The 27942-nt window shown below is 36.7% G+C and overlaps 1 protein-coding gene across 1 annotated transcript; it reads left to right on the forward strand.

Annotated features, from left to right (window-relative positions):
* Positions 1 to 12628: 12628 nt before the first annotated feature.
* Positions 12629 to 26978, forward strand: CB2H6orf58 (chromosome B2 C6orf58 homolog). The gene is made up of 6 exons (XM_007078771.1): positions 12629 to 12926; positions 14909 to 14995; positions 16510 to 16694; positions 17618 to 17718; positions 23850 to 24088; positions 26851 to 26978. Exons 1-6 carry the CDS (start codon positions 12629 to 12631, stop codon positions 26976 to 26978), a joined length of 1038 nt encoding a protein of 345 aa, XP_007078833.1.
* The last annotated feature ends 964 nt before the right edge of the window (positions 26979 to 27942 follow it).

Here is a 27942-nt window from a genome sequence, read left to right on the forward strand (position 1 = left end):
CCAGAAATGGACCCACAAATGTATGGCCAACTAATCTTTGACCAGGCAGGAAAGAATATCCAATGGAATAAAGACAGTCTCTTCAGCAAGTGGTGCTAGGAAAACTGTACAGCGACATGCAGAAGAATGAAACTGGGCCACTTTCTTACACCATACACAAAAATAAACTCAAAATGGATGAAGGACCTAAATATAAGATAGGAAGCCTTCAAAATCCTCGAGGAGAAAGCAGGCAAAAACCTCTTTGATCTTGGCCACAACAACTTCTTACTCAACACGTCTCCAGAGGCAAGGGAAACAAAATCAAAAATGAACTACTGGCACATCATCAAAATAAAAATCTTCTGCACAGTGAAGGAAACAATCAGCAAACCTAAAAGGCAACCGAAAGAATGGGAGAAGATATTTGCAAACGACATATCAGATAAAGGGTTAATATTCAAAATCTATAAAGAATTTCTCAAACTCAACACCCAAAAAACCAACAATCCAGTGAAGAAACGGGCAAAAGACATGAATAGACACTTCTCCAAAGAAGACATCCAGATGGCCAACCGACACATGAAAAAATGCTCAACATCACTCATAGTCAGGGAAATACAAATCAAAACCACAATGAAATACCACCTGACACCGGTCAGAATGGCTAACATGAACAACTCAGGCAACAACAGATGTTGGCGAGGATGTGGAGAAAGATGATCTCTTTTGCATTGCTGGTGCAGCCACTCTGGAAAACAGTATGGAGATTCCTCCAAAAACTAAAAATAGAACTACCCTACAATCCAGCAATTGCACTACTAGGCATTTATCCAAGGGATACAGGTGTGCTGTTTCGAAGGGACACATGCACCCCCATGTTTATAGCAGCACTATCAACAATAGCCAAAGTATGGAAAGAGCCCAAATGTCCATCGATGGATGAATGGGTAAAGAAGATGTGGTATGTGTGTGTGTGTGTGTGTGTGTATATATATATATATATATTATATATATACAATGGGGTATTACATATATATATATATATATATATATATACACACACACACACACACAATGGAGTATTACTCAGCAATCCAAAAGAATGAAATCTTGCCATTTGCAACTACGTGGATGGAACTGGAAGATATTAGGCTAAGTGACATCAGTCAGTCAGAGAAAGACAAAAATCATATGACTTCCCTCATATGAGGACTTTAAGAGACAAAACAGATGAGCATAAGGGAAGGGAAACAAAAATAATATAAAAATAGGGAGGGGGACAAAACAGAAGAGACTCATAAATATAGACAACAAACTGAAGGTTACTGGAGGGGTTGTGGGACGGGGGATGGGCTAAATGGGTAAGGGCATTAAGGAATCTACTCTTGAAATCATTGTTGCACTATAAGCTAATTTGGATATAAATTTTAAAAAATAAAACATAAAACAAGTTAAAAAAAGAAATTAAAATAAAAGAGAAGAGTAGCAACAGGAAGTCATATGCTGTAATTGTTTTTTTCCCCTAACTTTTATGTTTTTGAGATTTGTAAAAACATTTGGATATATCTGAACAACCAAAGAACATCAGAGAGATGTTTTCCTAGCACACTAGGAAAACTCACTGCAGTTCTGGAGGAAATCTTCTAAGGGAGCATTCTGACATGGTATGGAGAGAGGCTAGCAAGACAGGTCTGAGGTGGCACTCTTCCTTCCTACTGGAAAGGCACAGAAATAAGTCATCCATAGCATGAAACTGCATAACTCATAAAGGTCAGGCTGTTACTTGGCAATCACTGATACTGAGAGGAAGGTTTGCTAGCAGAACCTGTAACTATCCCTAGGCGAGCAGGAAGGTGATGAATCCTACTTCTTCCAAGAAAGAAAAGTTTAAACTCAAGTAGTTGGTAACAGTTTATTTCTCTATAAAATAATTTATTTTCTAATTCTTATAGGTGAGTATAGCAATCTCCAAAAATATTTCATGGCTGTAATAATTATAAAATAACTGCATTCTGAGGCTTTATGCACTAAAGAGGCAATTCAGGCAGGATTAGCTGATCTAAGTACAAGATGCAGATGGAGTGATTTGATACTCTGGAGATCTTGGATAATTTGGAACAAATGATACACTATTTTATTGATAAAGAAACTTCCAAAATAATCTTATGTACCTTTCCAGACCTTTACTGGCCACATATGATATTCAGCCATTAAAAATGAGAAAATATACCACAGATTGCAGATGACCTGTTGAACAGAAACAAAGATGGCTCTCTTTTTTTTGCAGATTATCTGTGTGAAACTAAAGCCCTTGAAGTTGAAGAACAAGTGGGGTGAATTAAGAAAAAAAGTCAACACATAAAGGAACAAACATAGAAAAGTATATTTTAAAATGATAGCTTCAATATCAAAGCTGTACTGTCAGCTTATAGTAGAAGTGCCAAGGACATAGTAAATAAGTGAGAAACACAGTACAGCATGTGAAGACACTGATAATCAGAGGTGATGGAGCATGGAGCTCTGAGCATACACGAAGGATGAGGACCTAGACTAACGCAGAGCATCCCTATGTGACCAGCAAAAGACCCAAAAAGTTCATTGCTTAAACAATACTGGTCTGAAAATGAGCTATCCACTGCCTCATGCTTGTGGCATCAGTAAAAGAGCAGAATATATTGCTCTACATAGAATAGTGCCTCATATCAACAGGATATTTCAGGCAGTGCAGGTTATGAAAACAGGAACCGTACCACAGACCATGGAGGCATTTTTCTGTATCACAATGACAAGCCAAGGCAAAATAAACACAATGGAGTTCTATTGCTGGACTGTAAGATGATTGCCAAGTGATGGAACATAATAATGTAAGGTAAAGTTACAATAAATTTAAGCAAGAGAAAAAAACCTACTGTCAACTTGAAGGTCAAGCAGAGAATATTCCCAGTGGACCAACTCATACATATTGCTAAATATGCCCATAGAAAAAGTGGGCAAAAGATGGGATGAGAAAAGGTAATAATAAAGAAATACAAATTGCTAATAAATTTACAAAAACATTTATCATCACAAGAATAACAAATGATTAAAACTTTTTTGATTTATCAGATCAGGAGGAGACATGTAGAGACTATCAGACCAATGCTGGATCTAGAGGGAGAAAATAGACACTATCATTAGCAGCTATATGACACATTACTGCAGATTTTTTCATAGCAATTTGAGTGTATATATCAAAAGCCTTAAAAATGTTCATGTCCTTGGATCCAGAAATTCCAATTATAGGAATTTATTTAAGGGACACAACTGAACCTGAGTGATGATACAGAGTGGCATGTAGGGAAATTGGAGAAAGTTCTAACTAGATTTCAGTTTTGTTTCCTCTACCCACCAAAATGCTGAATTGGGATAATTCCTGTCTCCCTCCTTTAAGATTAATCCATAGATATAAAAAAAAAAAAATCAAGAAAAAAATGGAAGAACATAGAAATCCCTGGGGAGACTGATGGTGGTGGTGGCTTTCACTTGGAGCGGGAGGCAGCGAAGCAGAGAGAAAAAGAACCTACTTCACTTCCTGCTGCTTACTAAGGAAGAAATCAGGGCAGTATACAAGACTCCTGCTTAGGAGTAGCTAAGGAAAACAGGAGGAAACAGATTGACTTCTGGAAATCACATCTTTACATTTCTTCAAGCTACCAGGATTGGTCTACTGTAATCTAAAGAGAACCTCTTCCATAGTCTGCCTCCCTTTATGGAACAAAGAATAAAATCCTCACCTGAAGACTTGTTTCATTGGGTAAGATGTGATTGACTGGGGTTTTCTGTTGGGGTTGGAGTTTTTTACTTAAAGCTGATCTACTTCTCACATACTGATCTCACTGGGACAAATGCAGTTGACACAATGCAACAAAAAGAGTTAAACTTCCAGGGGACTTTGAGCCTACAAGATAAAATACAATGGGCAGAGATATTTAATTTTTTTTTCTTTTTACAAGCAAAATTAAAAAAAAATTTAATATAATTTATTGTCAAATTGTTTTCCATACAACACCCAGTGCTCATCCCAACAAGTGCCCTCCTCAATGCCCATCACCCATTTTCCCTGAGCCTGTAGCAGGATTCTCACACAGAGAGTCATGACACTGAGGCTTTTCTTTCCAGGAAGCAACTTAATTTGTGCTGACATGGGCTCAGAGGGTTTGTATCCAAAAAACTGAGCTCCAGGCACCACATGGTGTAGCCTTTTATGCATTTTCTACTTCTTCCTCTCCCATATATGGGCAACGTGTAGACATATAGCCTGATTGGGTGGTCTCATGTTACAGGGTTGTGAGGGATGTCACATACACATGTAGCCAGGTTGTCTTCCCTTATATTGAGGTCTTTTGTCACCACATTCCTCAGGGAGGAGACTCTGCGGCAAGCTGAAGTCCAACGTTCAACCAACTGAGCCACCCAAGCGCCCCCAGAATGGATACTCTTGAGGAACAATTTTATGAAATTGGAAACCAGATGACGAAACTCAGTGATGAAAAAAAAAAACAAAGAAAGAAAATGTCAAAATGAAAGCTAAGAAATATGGAGAGACCTAATATCCACAGAGAAATGGGACAGAGGAAATATTTTAAGATATTTTGATAAAAATGTACATTCCCCAGAATTTTAAAAATTATGAAAAAACAATGTAAAGTGGAAAAGAGGAGGGGGTGAAAAGTGAAACTCACACTTAGATATGTAATAAAAATTTAAGAATATAAAAAATCATGATACACTCTAAGAACTTGCAGAGAAATATCAAGTTACAGGTAATAATCAAACATCTTAGCTATTTCACCAGTAACTGCATGCAAAGGGACAATGGAGTAGTGTTTCCATAATACTGAAAGAAAACCCTTAGGTCCTAGGGTTTTATAGCTAATCAAACGGTCAATTAATTTGCCGGACATAACTAAATATTTTTTCCTGAAATCTAAGGCGCTCAAAATTTTGCACAAAGACCAGCATTGAGTGAGTTTTGGATCAAGTATTTTAAACAAGAGAAAGATAAACCCAAGAGATGTTGCAAGAGATCTATGAAGTTCATGTGGTCAGATGAATAAAATTAATCAAACACCTTGGTAAAGTTTCTTAAAAAATTTTGTCTTAGAAAAATGTCAAAGATAAATGATGAAAGTATTATGTGTATAATGTATATCATAAATATATAAATATACATATGCACATATTTTATATACCATATACTTATATATAAACATTACTTAAAAATATATATATCCAAAATGAAAATGGTAGAGAGTATCAACATGATGGGGGCTGGAGGGGTTGGAAAATAAGTTTATATATGATTGAGGGAGGCTATATTTTTAAAGTAGAGAGAAGTCTAAAATCCTGGTAAAAGGTGACAAAAATTAAATAAAAAATTAAGATGAGAGAAATAGATAAACAGGAGTGCTCCTATATCTATAATATCAGATAGAATAATCTCTATAGCATAAATTATTGTTAAGATAGAAGACAGTCATTACATTTATATTCAATTAAACTGGACAACTTGATAAAATAGATAAATTCATAGAAAAACACTTACCAGAACTTACTTAAGATGCAGTGTATTTTCAAATTTAAAAAGTAGATAAACATAAGAAACAGATTGTAAAGGCAGGTTTTACAAAAATTTTAAGAAGCATGTAATTCTGACTTTATTTGTGCTCTACCATGGGTAACGGAATAAGTGAGAATACTATCAGTTAGAGCTGTGTTTTCCGATACAGTAACCATTAACCATATGTGACTATTTAGAATCAAACAAAATTCAAATTCCTTTCCCTAGTTATACCAGTCACATTTTTAACTTTTTATTTATTATTTTTAAAAGAGTTATCACTTTTTTTTTTTAATTTGGGAAAGAGAGAGTAAGCAAGCAGGGAAGAGGGGTAGAGGGACAGAGAGAGAACCCCAAGCAGTCTTCCTGCTCAGTGGGGCCCAATTCCACCACCCTGGGATCATGAATCAGATGCTCAGCTGACTGAGACACCCAGATGCCTCACCAGTCACATTTTTAAATTGTTAGCTCAATAACTACCTGTGATTACTGGCTATCATACTGGACATCACAGATAACAGAACTTTTCCATCATTACAGAAAGCTCTATCTGGGCAATGCTGTTTTAGAGAGCAGAACCCTAATAACAAAAACAAAAAGAGCCATCATGAGAAAGCAAAATAAAAAACCCATTTTACATATGAATATAGATGCAAATATCCTAAAGAAAACATTATCACATTGAGTCAGATAGGAGTTAAAAAGAGATAAAACACTGTTTTTCTGCCTGTCGCTGTCCAGTTTTCCCAGTACCACTTGTTGAAGAGACTGTCTTTATTCCATTGGATATTCTTTCCTGCTTTGTCAAAGACTAGTTGGCCATACGTTTGTGGGTCCATTTCTGGGTTCTCTATTCTGTTCCATTGATCTGAGTGTTCTTGTGCCAGTACCATACCGTCTTGATGAATTCAGCTTTGTGGTACGTCTTGAAGTCTGGGATTGTGATGCTTCCTGCTTTGGTTTTCTTTTTCCAGATTGCTTTGGCTATTCAAGATCTTTTCTGGTTCCACACAAATTTTAGGATTGTTTGTTTTAGCTCTGTGAAGAATGCTGGTGTTATTTTGATAGGTATTGCATTGAATATGTAGATTGCTTTGGGTAGTATTGACATTTTAACAATATTTGTTCTTCCTATCCAGGAGCATGGAATATTTTCCCATTTTTGGGGGGTTCTTCTTCAGTTTCTTTCATAAGATTTCTATAGTTTTTGGTGTATAGATTTTTCACCTCTTTGGTTAGATTTACTCCTAGGTATTTTATGGTTTTTGGTGCAACTGTAAATGGGATCAATTCCTTGATTTGTCTTTCTCTCACTTCATTATTGGTGTATAGAAATGCAACTGATTTCTGTGCATTGATTTTACATCCTGCCACTTTGCTGCACTCATGGATCAGTTCTAGCTGTTTTTTTGTGGAATCTTTTGGGTTTTCTCAAAAGTATCATGTCATCTGCAAAGAGTGAAAGTTTGATTTCCTCCTGGCCAATTTGGATGCCGTGTGTGTGTGTGTGTGTGTGTGTGTGTGTGTGTGTGTTGTCTGAATGCTGAGGCTAAGACTTCCAATACTATGTTGAATAACAGTGATGAGAGTGGACATCCCTGTCTTTTCCTGACCTTAGGGGGAAAGCTCTCAATTTTTCCCCATTGACGATGATATTAGCGGTGGGTCGTTCATATATGGCTTTTATGATCTCGAGGTATGCTCCTTCTATCCCTACTTTCTTGAGGGTTTTAATCAAGAAAAGATGCTGTGTTTTGTCAAATGCCTTCTCTGCATCTATTGAGAGGATCATATGGTTCTTGTCCTTTCTTTTATTGATGTGATGAATCACATTGATTGTTTTGCAGATATTGAATCAGCCCTGCATCCCACGTATCAATCCCACTTGGTAGTGGTGAATAATTCTTACACCATACACAAAAATAAACTCAAAATGGATGAAAGACCTAAATATAAGATAGGAAGCCTTCAAAATCCTCGAGGAGAAAGCAGGCAAAAACCTCTTTGATCTTGGCCACAACAACTTCTTACTCAACACGTCTCCGGAGGCAAGGGAAACAAAATCAAAAATGAACTACTGGCACATCATCAAAATAAAAATCTTCTGCATAGCAAAGGAAACAATCAGCAAAACTAAAAGGCAACTGATGGAATGGGAGAAGATATTTGCAAACGACATATCAGATAAAAAGTTAGTATCCAAAATCTATAAAGAACTTCTCAAACTCAACACCCAAAAAACAAACGATCCAGTGAAGAAACGGGCAAAAGACATGAATAGACACTTCTCCAAAGAAGACATCCAGATGGCCAACCGACACATGAAAAAATGCTCAACATCACTCATCATCAGGGAAATACAAATCAAGACCACAATGAGATACCACCTCACACCTGTCAGAATGGCTAATATTAACAACTCAGGCAACAACAGATGTTGGCGAGGATGCAGAGAAAGAGGAGGTCTTTTGCACTGCTGGTGGGAATGCAAGCTGGTGCAGCCACTCTGGGAAACAGTATGTAGGTTCTTCAGAAAATTAAAAATAGAACTACCCTACAACCCAGCAATTGCACTGCTGGTATTTATTCAATGGATATAGGTATGCTGTTTCAAAGGGATACATGCACCCCAATGTTTACTCAAAGTATGGAAAGAGCCCAAATGTCCATTGCTGGATGAATGGATAAAGAAGATGTGGTATACACACACACACACACACACACACACACACACACACACACACAATGGCGTATTACTTGGCAATCAAAAAGAATGAAATCTTGCCATTTGCAACTACGTGGATGGAAGTAGAGGGTATTATGCTAAGTGGAATTAGTCAGCAAAAGACAAATATCATATGACTTCACTCATATGAGGACCTTAAGGAACAGAACAGGTGAACATAAAGGAAGGGAAACAATAATAATATAAAAACAAGGAGGGGAACAAAACATAAGAGACTCTTAAATATGGAGAACACACAGAGGGTTACTAAAGGGGTTGTGAGAGGTGGGGGTGGGTTAAATGGGTAAGGTGTATTAAGGAATCTATTCCCAAAATCATTGTTGCACTATATGATAACTAACTTAAATGTAAATTAAAAAAAATAAATTAAATTTCAAAAATAAAAAAACAAAGAAAAAAGAGACAAAACACAACTCAGGTGTAACTAAAAATGCAAGGATTAATTAATATTAGAAATTTTCACACCTGCAATTTATCATAATAATAGATTAAATGAAATGTAGTTATCCAAAGAAAGGCACAAATAAGATATGATAAAATTCAACATCTATTCATGATTAAAAGAAAAATTCATGCTTAGTAACTGAGAATATAAAGGCACTACTTTTAACACTGATAAAATGCATCAACTAAAGTTTAAACACTATCATCTATCCGTGTTAGAAAAATTGGTACTGGATTTCTCTTCTCTTTGTAAACAACTGAAAAACTAAACAAAATAAACAGCAAACATGGTTTGGGACACAGTACCGGGAAACACAGGATTGCTATCCCTGAGAAAAGCAGAATATACAGGGTGAGCTCTCAAGGTGCCTAGGCTTCCTGCAAGGAGGCACTTTCCTGACCACAGGGTAGATAAGAGGAACCCAGGCAGAGCATGGAGATCCAGTTGAGTGCAGGAGGTGGAGAACAGTTTAGGGAGGCCAGGCAGCTGGCACTTGCACCAGAGAGAATCAGAGAGGACTCCAGAAATCTGCATAGAGTCCTCTGGAGACTATGCTCTGATACAACCGAGGCAAGCATAAGATGAAGAGATATCAAAAGGCTAGACAATAACAGCTCCAGAAGGCTGATGCTTAATAATACCCAAGAAGAAAGGGCGCTGGATATGGCATTCATGCAGAAAATATGGAAGACATTTTTCCTCATTAAAAAAACCTTAAAAGTATAAGTGACTGTTTAAAGCAAAAATAATAATTAGCTGGTAGGCATGGTTTATAACACATGTAGAAATAAAATGCATGACCAAAGTAGCACAAAGGCTTGGTGAGGATGGGCCTCTCCTGCCAGGGTCCCAGTCTTGCCATGGCTGGGTAGGAAGGAGGCACAGATCCAACCCATGACCTGAAGTTTAGGGCATGCTGGGACTAGGAGGCTCATTTCTTTCCCTAGCTCCACACATGACCTGAAGTCTCTACTTCCCTGCATATCATGCATGGAGCAGGTGCAGAGGGAGGGGGAAGACATGACCAAGTTGGTATAAGAGAGGTCAATGCTTCTCAGCAAGTAGCAAGCCATAGACAGTCCTTTGTGTTGAATTGAGAAAGTTCTGGTTACTGTGAACACATGGATAAATTAGCCAAGCTGAACTGTCCAGTATATATCAGTATTTTCATGCCTTAAAAATTAAGACATTATTTATCTCTCTTCAGCACAAAGAGGCCTTCAACTTCAATTGTACCTCAAATTACTACTCATTATACACTTCAGTCTCAGTATAAAGATAAGCGATGGACAATGAACATGGAGAGGTTTGTAAAAGTGCATGTAGTATTATAATAAAAGCCTTACAGCCTCTGCAGCTGTTCCTCTAAAGCATTGGCTACTAAGCATGAAAAGGACATCTGCATGTGTCTAGCAGAGAAAACTGCTCAGCAGAACTCAAACCTTCTCAGGAGCTTGCCTTGATTCATGTGTTTTTAAAGAACTGTTCCCAGACCAGAAGGAAAAAGGGACTCAACATTTCTATAACAAGAAGACAGATTTGGTATCTTAACAGAGAAATACAGAATTCCTAGGCCATATCTCCCAGGTCTTTCAATGAATAATCATGGCATTGTTTTTACACTTGGGACATTTAGTGAGCTGGGTGGAGGAACAAACAGAAGTTCTTAGCATTAAGGTACACGTGGTTATGCTGCTGCTGAGGTCCTTTTCAGTGCACTCGGCACTGAAGGAACATACGTTCTTTTCAAGTGCCATTGAAGTATTCTCTGAGATAGACCATATGGTCATCAAAAAAAAAAAATCAAGTCTTGATATATAGAAGGACTTAAAGTATGTAATATATTTTATTTACAATAACTCATTCAGGGGCTACAGAACTAAATTAAAAATCAATGAAAAAAGATACCTGGAATATCGTCCCAAATATTAAAAAATTTAAAACACGCTTTTGAATATCTCATGAGCTAAAGAAGCAAGCATAATGTAAATTAGAAAGGATTTTTATTCAATGAAAATAAGCATAACACATCAAGATTGCAAATAAATCAACGCTTAGAAGGAAGTATATACACTTAAATAAAAATTCCTAAAATTTTTTACTTAAAAATTAAAAAAAAAATTAAAAGTTAGGGTTCCTGGGTGCTCAGTCAGTTAAGCGTCCGACTTTTGAATTCAGCTCAGGTCATGATCTCACAGTTTGGTTTGTGAGATTATGGACTTGCATTATCAAAGGAGGGAGAATGTCAAAGCTATTAAGGAAAATATTCCTGTTTCTACTGGAGTACTTAATTCTGAGTTTTGATTCTATTAACATAGTGAATAATTCTAAGAATGAATTGGTGTTTCATTCTAATAAAAATGGCTTTGTGATTTTGTTTTTCATGGTTTTATACTCATTCCTTTTGTCTGTGTCTTCTCATCTAAGTTTCCCAATGACTGTGCAGAAACAGAGAATGGTTTTATTATTCTTGTTTTGCAGAAAAAAAATTAGATTAAGAGTCTCCGAGTTCACGCTGCTAGTGCAAGGTTGAAATGAGGATACATGTCTTCTGGCTTTAATTTTCTGGCAGTTTTCACAACCATTTGTCATTTAACACTTTCTTTTCTTTAAATTTTTAAAAACTATTTTTATTTATTTTTGATAGAGAGAGACAGAATATGAGTGGGGAAGGCGTAGAAAGAGGGAGACACAGAGTCTGAAGCAGGCTCCAGGCTCTGAGCGGTCAGTACAGAGCTGAACGCAGGGCTCGAACTCGTGAACCACAAGATCATGACCGGAGCCAAAGTCAGACACTTAACCGATCAAGCCATCTGGGCACCCCTCTACCTTCGATCAGCATTATAGGCAAAGAATCCTGACAAATGCCTTGACATGAATAAAATGCTGAGTTGTTTAAACACAATCTCTTTCCTAAATAAATACTTTTTTTTTCCTATAATACTATTTGCATTATTATTTTGTGGCATGGTATAGCATAGCCTACAAAATCCTTGGCTTTAACCTCAGGCACACCTGGGATCGGTTTTTTCCATCTGCATCCCGTGACTTTGGGTCAGTGCCTTGAACCTGATCAGCCTCGGTGTCTGTATTATAAATTAGGATGTTAGCACTCATCTCATATTGATCTTTTGGAATTTGTATTATTGCATGTATGCATGTGCCTCAAACACAAACATACACTGAATTGCTTTAGTGTTTGTGCTTCAAATTCAAATACAAAATTTCTTCTCAATAATCTTATCCAAATTTTCTCTTACACAAACTGCAAACAACTCGAAACAGTGATAATTAGTGGATTTAGGAGTATGTAACACTATTTCTACAGTACTGTTAAGGAAGGAAAATGAGGAAGAGAGATACCAAAAGACATAATTAGAGTGTCAGTTCAGATTAGGTTCTCCAGGTAGCAACAAATCCTGCCAAAAAAGAATTGTCTTGTAGAAGATAAAATTTCATTTTTACTTTAGCAAAAGTAGTCGGAAAGTAGGTAGTCTAGAGCTCTGTGAATGTCAGAGACCTAGGTTCTTCTATGTTATTGTTCTGCCACCCTTCTTGCTACTTCATAATCTAAGAGGGTTTGTCAGCATCAAGTTATCCCAGCCAGCAGAAGGAAGAAAGAACAAATAAGAAAGGACAAACTGTCATTTAAGTAGGTTTCCTGAAAGTTGCAACATCACATTTTGGCTTCCTATCAATTGGACAGAACTTAGTCACACAGCATACCTTGCCATAAATGAGAGAGAATAACATAGCTTTTATTCCAGGAAGACTGTCCTGCACTAAAAAAAAAAAAATCATTCCTCCATTTCCCTATAAAAGTCTTGCCACAATCTCAATCTGCAGCTTTGGAGCAATGGCTTTCCTTCCTCCTTGGGCCGGGGTACTAGTTTATTTCTTTTGTGTTTCTTTAGCAGGATCTGACTTCTCAGATCTGTATCCCCCCCTGTGGTTGAAGAGTCCTGGTCAGTTCAGTGACTACAGGGTAGAGAATGGAAAGTACATTATCGATCCCTGGGTATACTCTGAGAGAATGGGGATGTATAAAATCCTAGTGAACAAGACAGCCAGTTATTTTGAAAACTTTGTACCAGACAATGAACAAAATATTTTATGGGGATTACCTCTCCAGAATGGCTGGCAATTTAGAACAGGTAAGAATGACTCTTGTTTTCATCCTAATGATCTACCAATATAACCATGTGGGAAATAGGACTCCGTATATACCATACCATGTTTTTGAAAATTGATTCTTTTCTCTTTCCTCTGTCCCCCTCATAATCATATTTCTCTACTTCTTCTTCTCCATAAATCCTTCTTTTATGTGTTTTCTGTTTTGACTAGAAACCACAGTGAAGAATAAGGTATAGTTGCAGATTAAAAAAAAAAAGACTTCATATCAAATCTATTGAATATTCTACAAGTATTTATTGAAATTCCACGAGGTTCCAGATACCATCCTAAGCACGTAGATGAACAAAGCAGCCAAAAGGCTATACATTAAAAACAGAAGGCGAGATAAAAAAAAAAGGGGGGGGGGTGGGATAAAAAAAAATAAAAAAAAAAAACAGAAGGCGAGGTCAAATTAACTTGCATTTTTTAAAGTTCCAATTGTGATTACCTCTACATGAAGAAAGGACATATAGACAGGGTGTGATGTCTCATTCATGAGGATATTTCTCTGCAAATTATTGATTCCTCCTGAAGATACATTCTCGTGTTTAATTAGGAGATATGTTGTGGGCCAAGGGTTCACAAATTAAAAAGACATTTTTGTTGTGGCTGAAAGAAGAAGCTCATAAAAGAGAGTGGTGTCTCCTGCCTGCTCCATACAGTTAACAGCACCAGTAAAGAAATTTGTTTTATTCCGATGGGAAAAAATACAGGGAGATAACAGTTTACCTTAGGTCTTAGCAGTGGTCATATTCAGGAGTCACTGAGGTTGGTAAATCATCCATTTTTGTCAGGAAATGTCCTGAGACCCAAAGCTACTCCTGTTCATCTAGCTTTCCTTGGGGTCAAAGCAACCCTGGCCCAGGAGACATCACTAACATAACGTCTACTATGGGAGGCAGGCCAGCCTCAGGGGAGAAAAGTCTAAACGGGCTGGTAGTTTAATGCCCTTTTTATTCTTTCAGTGCATTCGCACCTCAGGACCAAGCCTGACTAAACTCATCCATTGATGAGCTTGTAAGTATCCAGTATTTGCTACAACGGTGAGGAGGTGTGAATAAGTACTTTCAGACAATTCACAACACAATTGAAACAGGAAAAGATAGTAGAAATTAAATGGAAAACAATGAACAACAGCTTTTGTTCTCAATATTTAAGAGTCTCTTATGGTTTGCCTCTTTCCCTCTCTGTAACTTTTTTTTCCCTCCTTCCCCTCCCCCATGGTCTTCTGTTAGGTTTCTCAGGATCCACATATGAGTGAAAACGTATGGTATCTGTCTTTCTCTGCCTGACTTATTTCACTTAGCATAATACCCTTCGGTTCCATCCACGTTGCTACAAATGGCCAGATTTCATTCTTTCTCATTGCCAAATAGTATTCCATTATATATATAAACCACATTTTCTTTATCCATTTGTCAGTTGATGGACACTTAGGCTCTTTCCATAATGAACAACAGCTTTTGGATAAAAGTTAAAAGTGCAAAACAAGGGGCATAGTGGAGTCAGCTGGAGTAATCAGGAAAAAATGAATTTAAACAGACTTGAAATCTGGATGAAATTTTACTGCAGAAATAGAAATGAAATCTACTAGGAAATAAAAGAATGAGCTAATGAAGTGTTTCTCAGGCTTGGTTGCATATTGAAAATAAATGCCCAGTTAAAAAAATTCCAATGTTTAGTTAGTCCATTCTATTCTAATATTAAGCCAAAGGACAGACCTGGAAACAGCATGGTGTAGGAACATGTGATTGAGTGTAGGGGGTGTGTGTGTGTGTGTGTGTGTGTGTGTGTGTGTGTTTAAGAAAGGGACAGGAAAAGGAAAGGAATGTGGGAGTGAGCAGGAGAGAGTCGTTGAAGATCAATGAAAAAGAAAGAGACAAAATAAAAGCAAAATATTTATTGATATTCAAGAATTAACACTAGCATATAATAAATAATCCCTGCACCCTCTCTTTTCTAGGAAGATTAGCTGATCCTAGACGAAGGAAAGACTGTGGCTATGAATCTGGAGATCTTCTGTGTATCTCTGTGGACAGTTGGTGGGCTGGTAGGTTCATTTAAATGGCAAAACAGGTAATAACCTTCCCCCAAGGAAAGTATTCAACCTAAAATCTTAGGGACAGAGACCAAACAATACTATTCTTTTGTAAGAAGGAATCTATTTCATCATGTACCTTGTGGCCCTTAGGCCACATTCTAGAATTTAACAGCCATAATGTCAATAATGATTCCTTAAGACATGTTCACCTTTAATAGAAGGACTAAAACAAGGATCTGCAAAGGACCACAGCTCCTGAAAGTCCAGCACTGGCAAGTGAGGTGGGAGATCCCATGAGTGAGAGGGAGTCTCCAGAATGAGGAAGGATGAGAAATGAGGGAAGAAGGAAATAAGGCTTTTTCTCATTTTGCTCAAACCAAATGTGTTTAACTTTTAAACCATAAACATGTCAGAGTGATCTACCACAAATCAATTTATCAAATGAGAAATCTAAGGCTTCAACCAGATAATTATTTATTTATTATGAATATAATTCCAACCAGATATTTAATAGTAAAATAATTAGAAGGTATTTTCTAATTCTTTCATTCTATTTTATGCTTTAGTAATACAATTAATTTATACACAATTCCTTAGATGTATTTCCCAATAACTAGAAACAAGAATATATTAAGTTTCACTTTCTTAGAGTGACACACATCACATACACCTTTACAATATTTTTCTAATACAGCACCGACTTGTTCTTTGCAAAGACACACAAGTAGTCGTGGCCCCAGCACTAGATTTCAGGCTTCTTTATTCTTAGATTGATTTAGTAGTTTGGAGTATCAGCTGCTCCACTGGGGCAGAGAACTACATTCATTAATGAGTGTCTATGATAAAAAATGTTCTGCATCACCAGTGAGAATCAGTGTAAGCTTTATAGCCATCCAAATTATAATGTCTGAATCTGCCGGAGTAGGTTATATTTAGAAAGAAATAAAAAAAAAACCTCCATTCATTTGTCAATTTAATTATCCAAAGATTCATTGTCAACACTTATCCAAGATGTTTGCTTTAAGACCTAAAAACAAAGACTTTGTGATACCATGGTTGCACATTAAACTTGGCTAAATACAAAGCACAAAATGTCGACACTATACTCACATTAAAATGTTTTAGAAAAAAATTACATTTTATGATAAAACCTCAGTTAGAGGTGTATCATTCTGTGCACAAGTAGATAACTTTCTTCCTTTTTTTACTTAATGTTTTGAAAAAAGAGAATATTGAATAGTATTAAATTAATATTAAATATTAAGATTAATTTTATTTAAAATATTAAAGGCAACTGCATGAGTCTCTGTTTATTTATGATTGTAGGGTTATTAACAAAAACATGTTTAATTATGTAGGTGATCCTTAAGGGGATTTTCAATTTTTTTTTCTTTTTGCTAGTGATTAACTTTTAGCTTTCTGGATCTGTGAAGTTTTGCTTGTTCGTTTGCAGATTACTTAAAAATATTGTCTATCACCTTTTGTTAGTGCTTGTGGTAATAATAAGTATTTTGCTCCTATAGATATGAATTACTTTCTATGTGCATTACCCTTCCTTGCTGCGGTTGATTCTGGCATAATGGGGATATCATCAGACGAAGTCATGCTTTTGCCACCACCCAAGGATCAGACAAATTTCTGTCTTAATGTTTCTAGTTGTCAGTCATCCTTTCCTGAAATAATGAGCAAGTGGAATGCCTTTTACCAGGTGCTGTTTTAAATTTTATAATTTCTTTTCTTAGGAGGTGGTAAGAGAATGTCCTTTTTTGTATAATGCTTTTTGTCTAGGTTTATTTGTGTGCATTATATAATATTTTCTTAGGTATAAAAATGTAAATTATTATGCAAGTTATATTATAATATTGCAACAGGGCACTACAGGTCATTAATACCCTCCGAACCAATACAGTATTAACACAAAGTCTATCCACACGTTTCAAATAAATTATACATAAATGTGAGAGCACAAAAGATATCCTACTGAATGAAAAGATGATTCTGGTTAACTGAAACTTCATGTCAATCAAGGGTTAACCCTTGGGAGAAATACAATTACGGAGTTGGTTTTCAGAGCCGTCAATTAACTTATTTCAACGGAATTAACAAATGATCATATATTGGTAGAACTAAGTAATTATGTGGCAATCAAAACCAAATATTCAATGAGCAAAATACAAACCGATTAAACATAGATGTAGGCTTAGATCCACAATGAAAAGATAAATTTACTAGTTCTATAGATTATTAGTTCACCTTTTTAGAAATGATTGAATTAAATATTCTAATAAAAATTTCCCCTTTTTCTTAATCTTAAAATTTTGTGGTAATTTCTACTGTGATAGCAGAAAAACAAATAACAACCCAAAAACAAAATCCTCTTGACCAGTATAAAATACTGACTCTCAGGAAAATTGTTGTAGTTCATTTCTTATAGATGCATTCAATATTACTATTTGTAATAGATATTTATTATACTCTATGGAGTATTAGTCACTGAAATCTTCCAAAATTCTTAGAAACAAAATTCCTCATGTAGAATATTTCTAAATTATATATGGGAGTAAGATGAAATTGTAGGGAGAAGAATTGTTATATTTTCTTAAATACGAAAAAGTTTCTCCTCTGCTACAGCATTTACAGTATCCTTCTAGTAGCTTCGAAGACCTATTGAAGTACTTGTGGGCTGCACATGCCTCAACCCTGGAAAATGCTGGCAAAATATTTGAAGATAGGTAAGAATGGATCCCAAATCATTTCTATTGAATATGGCAAATGATTTTTTGCCTTATTTATGCCTTTTTACTCTTCTAAAGTGGTTGTCAATCTTCTTATTAAACAATTTTAGCCACTGGGTACTTTAATGATGAGGCCTAAATATTTTAGAGTGATTAGACTAAAAAATGTTTTATGAAGAAAAGGGCAAAATTTTGAGAAAAAAAAATCTGGCACTAATCAACCAATAACTAATGAAACAACTAGCCAATTAAACAAAATAAAACATACAACCAATTTCTCTACATAAAAAAAGAAAAGAAATTATCTTCATTATTTTGACCACAGACACATAATATGGTAGGTACATAATTAGGGAACAAGATCAACTACCATCAGGGTTAGCGCACAAGATAGCTTAAAAGATTATTAAGCCACTGCACATATACATCTAGAAGTTATTATACACCTAGATGTGAAAGTGTAAGAATGATTTCTGTTTACTTGTGAATGATTCCCAGTTCAAGTTCAAAGATTGACAGCGGCTATAGAACCAGAAGGAGCCTATGTTCCCCTTTAAAGGCCATCAGACAGAAGAATTCTCTTTTACTCTAGGGAAGGTCAATGTTTTGTTCTATTCATGCCTTCAGCTGATTGGATGAGGCCTATTCACATTATGAAGGGAAATATGTTTTACTCTGTCAACTGATTTCAAAATGGAAGTTTCAAAAACACTTTCACAGAAACACCCCAAAGTGGACACTATCTGGGAGTGAAATCAACCACTTTGAGTGAGATAGCGGGGAGAAATCTGGATATGGTAAAAAACAGGAACAAAAAAAATCAGGGTCCTTGGTATTGTGTAAGTAGACTGGTTAATCCAGGAAGGAATGTGTGAGGACCTCTTATTTCATGGTTGTCTCTCCCACTGATTCCATCAGGCAGTAAAGGTAAATGAATCACCTAAGTAGCAGATTTCGTCCTTTACCTATTGGTATGGCTTCAAAAACTGGGTATTAAATTGGGCAATGGGATTTTCTCCCTTGGCATTATCAGTGATAGGATTTCAGGCTGCAGCCACCACAAAAGTTGTAACTCAACTGCTTTTCTATTCTGATGACAGGAAATAGGAATGAGATGATCAGACAAGGATTTCAGGCGGGGATTGCCAACCTCAAGATGTGACTGATAGCAAAAGTCATCTTTCTAGATTACTTTTTAAATTTATAGATGTTTCAGTTCATATACAAGGATAAATCACTATAGAATGCAACTTTGTGCCTATTGAAACATAAAAGGACTTTAGTTAAAATTCAAGATCATAGGAATTTTTTTCTTATAGGTATATTTCCTGTCTCTTGTGGTCTCAGACATTTTAACTTATTGTATTTATTGCTGTTTACGTAATGGAGCTACATTTGAAAGAATATCATATTTTTAACAGGCCAATTTTATTTAAAAGCTGCTTCAAGATCATAGATCATATGAATTTTTTGGTGAATAATTTGAATAACTTTAAATATTTATATGAGTATTTTGATCACAAGCATATTACCTGAATTTTTTTGGATAGTGTTAGAAGCACTTTCCTCATTAATTATACTAAGAAAATTGTTTTCATTAACTCTTTTTATTCTCTAAAATTCTCTCCTTCTTACTTGACCTTCTATTTAGATGTCAACAAATGACTCTCTTAAATCAATTTTTTTAGTAGTTACTGTTTCTCAAGTACAATAAGTAAAAGAAATTTCACTAAGTATCTTAACGTAATATCTCACTTCAAAATAGCTCCTTTTTCTGGATCATGAGTATATGGTTGAGCTGTTTAGTAACTTGCTTAAAATCTTACAGCTAGTGAATGGCAGAGCTAGTATTTAAATTTCTTGTGACTCCATAGCTCATCCTCTTATGTGTAAACTATACTGCCTGCAATGTATGTGGCCTAGTTTTACGAGACCAGTAACTACCAAAGTGCTTCTTCCCTTCTGAAAAGATATTAAAAGCTATTAAACAAGAAAAAATATGCTTCCACCTTTTCAATGTATAATGAAGCAGAAATAAACTATAATATTTACTTCTTTTATGAAGAATCTTTAAATCCTTGGGAGACATGAGTCGTACAGGGGAACACCTAAGTGAACAAAATATCATTCATGCCTTTTCTCCATTCCTCTTAGGTAGGTTAGCAGGAAGGTGTGTATGATCAGCACCTCCCTATCCTAGGAGTTAGAGCAGTGGATAATCCTTAGAGTTTTCCTGCAGCTGCTGCTAAGGCTACTTCTGGAATTTGTCAGACATTCTCTCTCCCTCCCTTCCTCCCTCCCTCCCTCCCTCCCTCCCTTCCTTCCTTCCTTCTTTCCTTCCTTCCTTCTTTCCTTCCTTCTTTCCTTCCTTCCTTCCTTCCTTCCTTCCTTCCTTCCTTCCTTCTTTATTTTATATATTGAATTCAGCTGTTCTCTCTTATTTTTTGTTTTGGATTATTTTTAGTTTGTATATTATCCACTTCTTATATGTCAATGATTTAAGGAGTCAATTGGTTTTATGAAGTTTTGTCATCTTGCCCCCAAAAATACATACAGAAATGAAACAGCTGTATCTAGGGAGAATACCACCATAACCACTGGTTACTTTGGCATTTGGTACTATATTTCTAAAAATGAAAAGTTCTAAAACATTTCCTGATTTGAAGATTTAGGTATTATCCTTTTATTCATGACCATAGAAAATTACCACCTCATTCCCCTTACCCTCACTCCACAAAAATTCTTCCTACTTCTCACTTTCTCTGTACAATTGTTTAGTGATTTGGGTTAGGTCTGTGTTCGATGGTTACATTATTTTGACTATTAATTACTATTCACATCACATGTACTTAACTGATAGTATTTATTTTTTCTTGTTATCTTATTCCCTTTAGAGTTGATCCTTTTTCTATTGTACCCAACACTAATTACTTCAAATTGCCAAACCAAGGAAATTTCTTCTCAAAATGTTCAAAAGCATCCAGGATTATATCAATTTCTTCTTCTTGAAGAGGTTTCCTTCAGAACTGTTGACTTGCTCTACTCTGCCTAGGTGGTCAGATATGATTCTTAGGTCTCTAATAACTGTACTGGATTCCTTTTATCTCTTGTGTGTGTGTGTGTGTGTGTGTGTGTGTGTGTGTGTTGAATCACCCATTTCCAGTTTCCCACATCTATTTCCTGGATTACTTTGTTTGTTAGGACTTATACACCAATCAATTCAGAACTGTTGTTGTATGAGAAATGATTTGCATTCTTAAAATACTCTTATTCTATCATGAGTTTTGACTGAGGCTTAGGGCAATTACAGAGATCTAGGCTGGTAATACTTAAGATTTTTGAAAACATATCTCCATTAAATTTTAGCTTCACTTTTGCTGTTGAAAGTCTACAGTTTACTAGGTGTGTTGTCCTGTATTTCATTTAGTTTTTTTCTACAAGAATGTAGCACAGTTGATAACTATTAAACCTCAATGTCATATAGCAGTGTTTATTCTTCACATGTTTGATATTCAGCTGGCAGGTCTGCTGATTTTTTCTGGGCTCAAATCATATTATTAGATTTTGATCAGCATCACAGGGATGAATGGAGAAGCTCTGCTCTGCTCCACGTGTCTCTCGTTCTCCAGCAGGCAAACTTGAGTGTTTCCCATAGTGATGGCAGAATGGCAAAAGAGAGAAACCAAATTGCGAAAACATATTGCAAAACTTATACTGTCAAGTTGATTAATATCTTATTGGCCAAATCAAATCCTTTGACTGAGCTGGAGTCAGAGAGTGATGCTTCTTTCCTTCCCACCTCCTCCCAATGTAGCAGAGAAGGAGCACTGGAAAAATATACCAAAAAACAGAGATGAAGAGTTTTGAAAAATTGGGGCCATGTTCACAATCTATTATACACTGGGGCACTTCCTTCAAATCTCATGTGTTACTTTTTCAGGCAAAAGAATATATTAGGGTTTTTATATACATGAAACAATACTGACCTCTGTATTGTCTACATATACTCAAAACTCTGTGGTCTTGAATCCTAAGATTGGCTGGTGCGTGCATATCTGTATTTTAAATGAAAATGGGCCTTTTAAGGTGTACTTTAATTTTTTTACTTCACTACATCTTAACTGACTTCTTAGATAAACTGTCCAATAACACATTCAATTATATCATTTGAAAGGCTTCCACTTAATTTCACTTCTGCTTATATGCCTCTGTGTCTTGAATTGGTACCCTCACCTCCTTCCTAGTGTTTCTGACTCCTGTGCAGTTTATTTAATCCACTGTTCCTAGGGCCTTGTGGCCACTGCTCAAAATCCTTATGAATTTACACTTGTTTTTATCCTTATTTCACAGTCAGGTATCATGTGAGTAAAAGTAGTCACCTGCAAATCCAAACCAAGATCTTCTTTCACCAAGGATGCACTGAACCCACTCTTCTACTTTTGGGTGTTGGAGACAGAGAGGAGCCCATGAGCATGGGAGCCACATACAGGAAGTTTTCTCCTCTGGGTTATGTTATGGTTTACTGAACATTGACAAACATAATGCAAGCATTATCTATTTGATGGTCCTTACATATGTGCTGTGGAAACAGAGAAATTAGAAAATAGTTTAATGGGAAAATAGCTTTCAAATAAATGAATGAAATGGTGCTTTGGGACTACACAGGAGGAGGAAACTTTGTGAAGGAGGTGAAATCTAATGTGATTTGAAAGAGAATGTAGGTGTAGACAGGTGTAGACAACAAAGCAAGGAATAGACAGGGGGAATGATTCTGTTAAAAGAACAAAGTTCAAGTTGTTCACTATACTTAGACAGCTATTGAGGATGGGAGACTTGAGTTAAAACTATTTACTACTCTCTTAACTTTTCTACTGTAATAATGTGTTCCCCAATTAGGTGAGAGCTTTTGCCTTCCTAGCATACTTTCTCCAGTAGGAGAAAAATCCATGTATTTAGAAAATCAGACGTCACCTTTTCTAGGATGCTCAATGTTTCAGGGGCCTCCTCATTTCAGGAAATCAATAGTGTTGCAAAAGAACCTCAGTCTAGCAAACTTTTTATTTTTATCTGCACATTTCTAAAGAGTATTACTTAGTCATGATCTAACATCTATCTGATCATTATATGGTATTCAATTATAAGTGTAAAGTGTGGTCAAAAGAGATAAAAATTCAAAATAAAATATAAACAATTGATGAAATGGTCCTTTGCAAGTTCAAAATTTTAATTACCTATATTCATATCTTCAAAGGTAGCAGCTCAAAACATCACATTCTAAATTTTTTATGTTTATTTATATGAGAGAGAGAGAGAGAGAGAGAGAGAGAGAGAGAGAGAGAGAAAACGAGCAGGGGAGGGGCAGAGAGAGACAGAGACAGACTCTGAAGCAGACTCCAGGCTTTGAGCTGTCAGTACAGAGTCTGATGTGGGGCTCGAACTCACAAGCCGTGAGATCATGACCTGAACTGAAGTTGGATGCTTAACTAACTGAGCCACCCAGGTGCCCCAAGCCATCACATTCTAAAACTAAGAACTACATTATCAGTTTATTGGCAGAAGATGATCTTTAGTCAAATTATGGAAAGAGCACTGACTGATTAATGGATAAAGAAGATGTGGCATGCACACACACACACACACACACACACAACGGAATATTAGTCATAAAAAAGAATGAAATCTTGCCACTTACAAAGACACGGATGGAGCTACAACATATTATGCTAAACAAAATAAGTCAGTCAAAGAAAGACAAATACCATATGATTTCTCTCATGTGTGGAGTTTAAGAAACAAAACAGGTGAACATAGGGGAAGGGGAAAAAAAGAGAGGGAAGCAAACCATAAGAGACTCCTAAGTATGGAGAACAAACTGAGGGTTGCTGGAGAAGAGGTGGGTGGGAGCTGGGCTAAATGGATGATGGGTATTAAGGGCGGCACTTGTGATGAGCACTGGGTGTTATATGTGAGTGATGAATCACTAAATTCTACTCCTGAAACCAATATTACACTATATGTTAACTAATCAGAATTTAGATAAAAACTTAAAACCAGTAAAAAAAAAAACAATGAAGCTGAAATTCTGAGTGGACTAATTATAATTGTACATGTTCCCACTTGTCTCTTAGGCTGGAGTATTATTCTAAACCAGAAGCAGACTTTGGCAGAAATTGGTGTGTGGCTGTGGAATACTTGGCTGCATCCCTCTTTCCTACAACTTTGATTATTACACATGAATTCCAGAAAGGCCTGCCACCACGGATGCTTGTTAACGGGGATAGAGCCCCTTTCATCAGCGACTTTACTGACTTTCAAAACGCTGTCCTGCTTGTTCTAAGTTTTCTTCCCAGATTGGATAACTCTTCAGGTAAGGCCCTTAAAAACAAAAGCTTGAAGAAAACTACTATTTTCATTGAATAAAGGAAGATACAATGATTTTATCAGATATAAAGGTCGTTATAACACATACTCTTAAAGAAAGTCACGATTACCTATGGGTGTCCATTCCACACTTTTTGGTCCTTCCAATCAAGGACTGTCTTTTCTTACACATCTTTATTGACTCATAAGGCCACCAGGCTACTTCAAATCCACTTTTCATCTACAAACCGAGATACATTCCTTTGCTGCTGTTGTGATAGTATTCCCTTTTTAAAACCCTTATATGTTGGTCTTTTTTATTTTTATTTTTAATTTTTTTAATGTTCATTTATTTTTGAGACAGAGAGACAGAGAGACAGAGCACGAGCGGGGAGGGGGCACAAAGAGAGGGAGACACAGAATATGAAGCACACTCTAGGCTCTGAGCTGTCAGCACAGAGCCTGTCACGGGGCTCGAATTCACAAGCCATGAGATCATGACTTGAGTCATGTCCTAAGTCGGACACTTAACCGACTGAGCCAAGTCGGATGCTTAACCAATTTAGTCACCTAGGCGCCCCTGGTCTTTTCTTTCTTTCTTTCTTTCTTTCTTTCTTTCTTTCTTTCTTTCTTTCTTTCTTTCTTTCTCTCTTTTGAAATATTTTTAAAAGTTTATTTATTTACTTTTGAGAGAGAGAGAGAGAGAACGAGAACAAACGGGGGAGGGACAAGGAGAGAGGGAGACACAGAATGCGAAGCAGGCTCCAGGCTCTGAGCTGTCAGCACAGAGCCCAATGCAGGGCTGCAACCCACCAACCATGAGATCATGACCTGAGCTGAAGTCGGACTCCCAACCCACTGAGCCACCCAGGTGCCTCTGTTGCTCTTAAATTTAGAAAAATAAACAAATCTCAAAAGAAAATCTTCGATGATTTAATGGGAAAAACTAGCAAATTGACTTATGTGAGCTCTCTTCATCGGGCCTTACCAGTCACGGATGAGGTATTCTGCTGCAGCTCCTCAGCTATAGGGTCTCCTATCAAAGCAAAAAATAGAAAGAATCCATAATTACACATTTGAATAACCACATCATCTCAATTTTCCAGATATGCTCTTATGCAGTGAACCAAGCTTAAAACATAATTAAAATATTACTAGCTTTAAATCCCTTCAATGAATCTGAAAGATATAAAAGCAGAGTAAACATAAATACATGAAATGTATGTTTTTGAAAACTTACTTGCATTAGTTAGAGTAAAAAATAAACCCAAACATTTAAGGAAGGCCTTCATGCAATTGCAGTTTCTTCTTGCTGCAGTAATGTTTCCTGCAATATTCTCAGCAATGGTAGTTTCCCTTTACACAATCAGTAGAGGACTAAGGCTCCTTCCATCTGTGGTTGTTCCAATCCCCGCCTTCTATGTTATTTACACCCCACCAGTAGCAACATGCTATAGTGTTTGGAGAAGCAAGTGGGATAGGGAATTAAACTGTTGTCCAAGAACTAAGCACCATGAAAGGAGGAGCATGAATTTTGGTAGTCACTTGCCCATCTCTGCCAAAGTATCAGATGGTAAAATTGCATTGTAGACCTGGGTTGTATAAACTGGATCTCTCCTCTTAAGATGTACAAGGCAAAGAACTGAGTGGGGGAGTTGGTAGTTATTTAATTTAAAGCTTGAAAGTAACACACTACAAGATTTTATTCCAAGATTCGGTTTTACTGAAATTTGGCTTTGGATAGATCAGGCAGTTTTGAATTGCTTTCACAAGAAAGAAATGTTAAAAACTACTGGTGAAAAATTGGTGAAAAATTGGTGAGCCTTCATAGTATAATTGCATAGATGTTGTATAACAAGGCATTCACTATCATCTAGTTGTCCTTCTTGCTCTCCATGCTCCCAGTGACCCTCAGAATTCAATCACAGTATCAAAGGTCTTGGAGTTTTCAAATAAGCAGAGGATGGGGAAAGCAGATGTACTGAAAACAAAGCATTAGTGAAAAACAAATTCAACAATAAGCATTTTAAATTCATCTTCAATAGAAATATATGTATACATTTGCAATAAAGTTTCAAAGTGTCATTTAGCTACTTTTTAGTCTCCAGAAGTGTTTGCTACAGGAAACCTTAGCTAAATTCATTAATATTTTTTAAGTTTATTTATTTATTTTGAGAAAGACGGAGTGCGCGCATAGGCATGTCTGCGCATGCACATGAGCTGGGGAGTGACAGAGACAGAGAGGGAGACAGAGAACCCCAAGCAGGCTCTGCACTGTCGCAGCAGAGTCAGACATGGGACTTGATCTCACAAACTGAACGATGAGATCGTGACCTGAGCTGAAATTAAGAGCCAGATGCTTAACTGACTAAACCACCCAGGTCGCCTCATTAAATTTAATCTACAAAATAGAATTAACCTTTTCAGACTTCAATTTAGCTATTTTTAACACTTTTGTTCATGGTAAGAATTGGCATGGAGTTTTTCATTTTTAATTATGTAAAACTCTGAACCATCTCTTCGTCTATAGTGGCATAAGTTTTAATCCTTGACTATACATATTCTAAGAGTAAAGCTCATATTAAAGTTGAAAATATTATTAGGTATAAATTAGTAAGAAAAAAAAGCTTGCCTAGATTTTATTACTTTTCCCCCATGGGCGATGTTTAAAATAAGGAATGAAGACTGAATGAAGATTCAAAACTGTCAAACGCTGATGATTCATGTTAATATAATTTAAAATGTTTTAAAAACTTATTAAATTTTAAGATTCAAGGCTGAGGCCAGCCACCCCTTTGGCTGCCTCCAACCTGACCAAGAAGGTCGTTACTCCCCACTCTTCTGCTGCAATGGTCACTACCTCCTCCTTTCTTCAAATGAGGACAATTGGTGGCTGAAGTATGATGTACAAAGAAGGGGAAGAAATGAGCTTGGGCATCTCTGAAGCTTCAGTGCAGATGATGACATAGGAGGCTCCTGAACTTACCTCCTGTCATGGATACACCCAATCTACAACTACATACAGGACAATTCACCTGACAGAAATCCAGAAGCTAGCTAAGTGACTCTTACCCTTTGAAAAAATGAGAGAAAAATCCACAATGAAGCAAGAGAGGCTGAGACACAATTTTGCCATGAACCCCAGCCTTGGTGAGGTGACACACAATCGGGAGGGATCTCACAACTCCCAGCTTCTCCTTAAGGAGTGCTGGCTTTGGAATCCCACATCTAGCACATCAATGTCTAAGACTTCCATGTGAGAGAGATGGGTGCCCAAAGCATCTAGCTTTGAAAGCCAACAGGGCTTGTATCCACAAGACCCAGGAGGCTATAGCCAAGTAAGAGACAGTTCTTAAAGGGCTTGTGCAGACTCACTGTGGCAAATTCCCAAGGGTGCAGAGCAGATGAAGCAAACTGAAACATATCCAATCTTTTCATGAAAGAGGCCCATTTATTCATTTTAATAGCTATGAACTGAGGGGCAGTCTTCTAATTTAATACTACAATACTCTCTAGAAACCGAGGGCATGGTAGGTGCACTGTTGGCACTCTCTCTCTGTCTCATTTCAAGGTGGCGATATCTCCTGGAAAGAAATTGTGCACACCTATGGTGTCATGTTTTCTTCAGTTGTCCTCCAGAGGATACCCCTTGATGTGTGGCTCTGATGGCCAATAGGGCTTAAATTCATGGGTTCTGTAGGACTGTAACAAACAAAAGCTGCTACCTGAGGATCTAGTTTAAAATCATCTGGCATCTAGGTGCTGACTGAGTTCTGCCTCTTTGGGACACTGACAGGTCTTGGCACACCTTCAACTACTAGGGGCCATTAAGAACAAAGAAAGCTGCTTGGACAATCACAA

Source organism: Panthera tigris, chromosome B2 (genome assembly GCF_018350195.1).
Source record: "Panthera tigris isolate Pti1 chromosome B2, P.tigris_Pti1_mat1.1, whole genome shotgun sequence".
NCBI classification, from domain to species: Eukaryota; Metazoa; Chordata; class Mammalia; order Carnivora; family Felidae; genus Panthera; species Panthera tigris.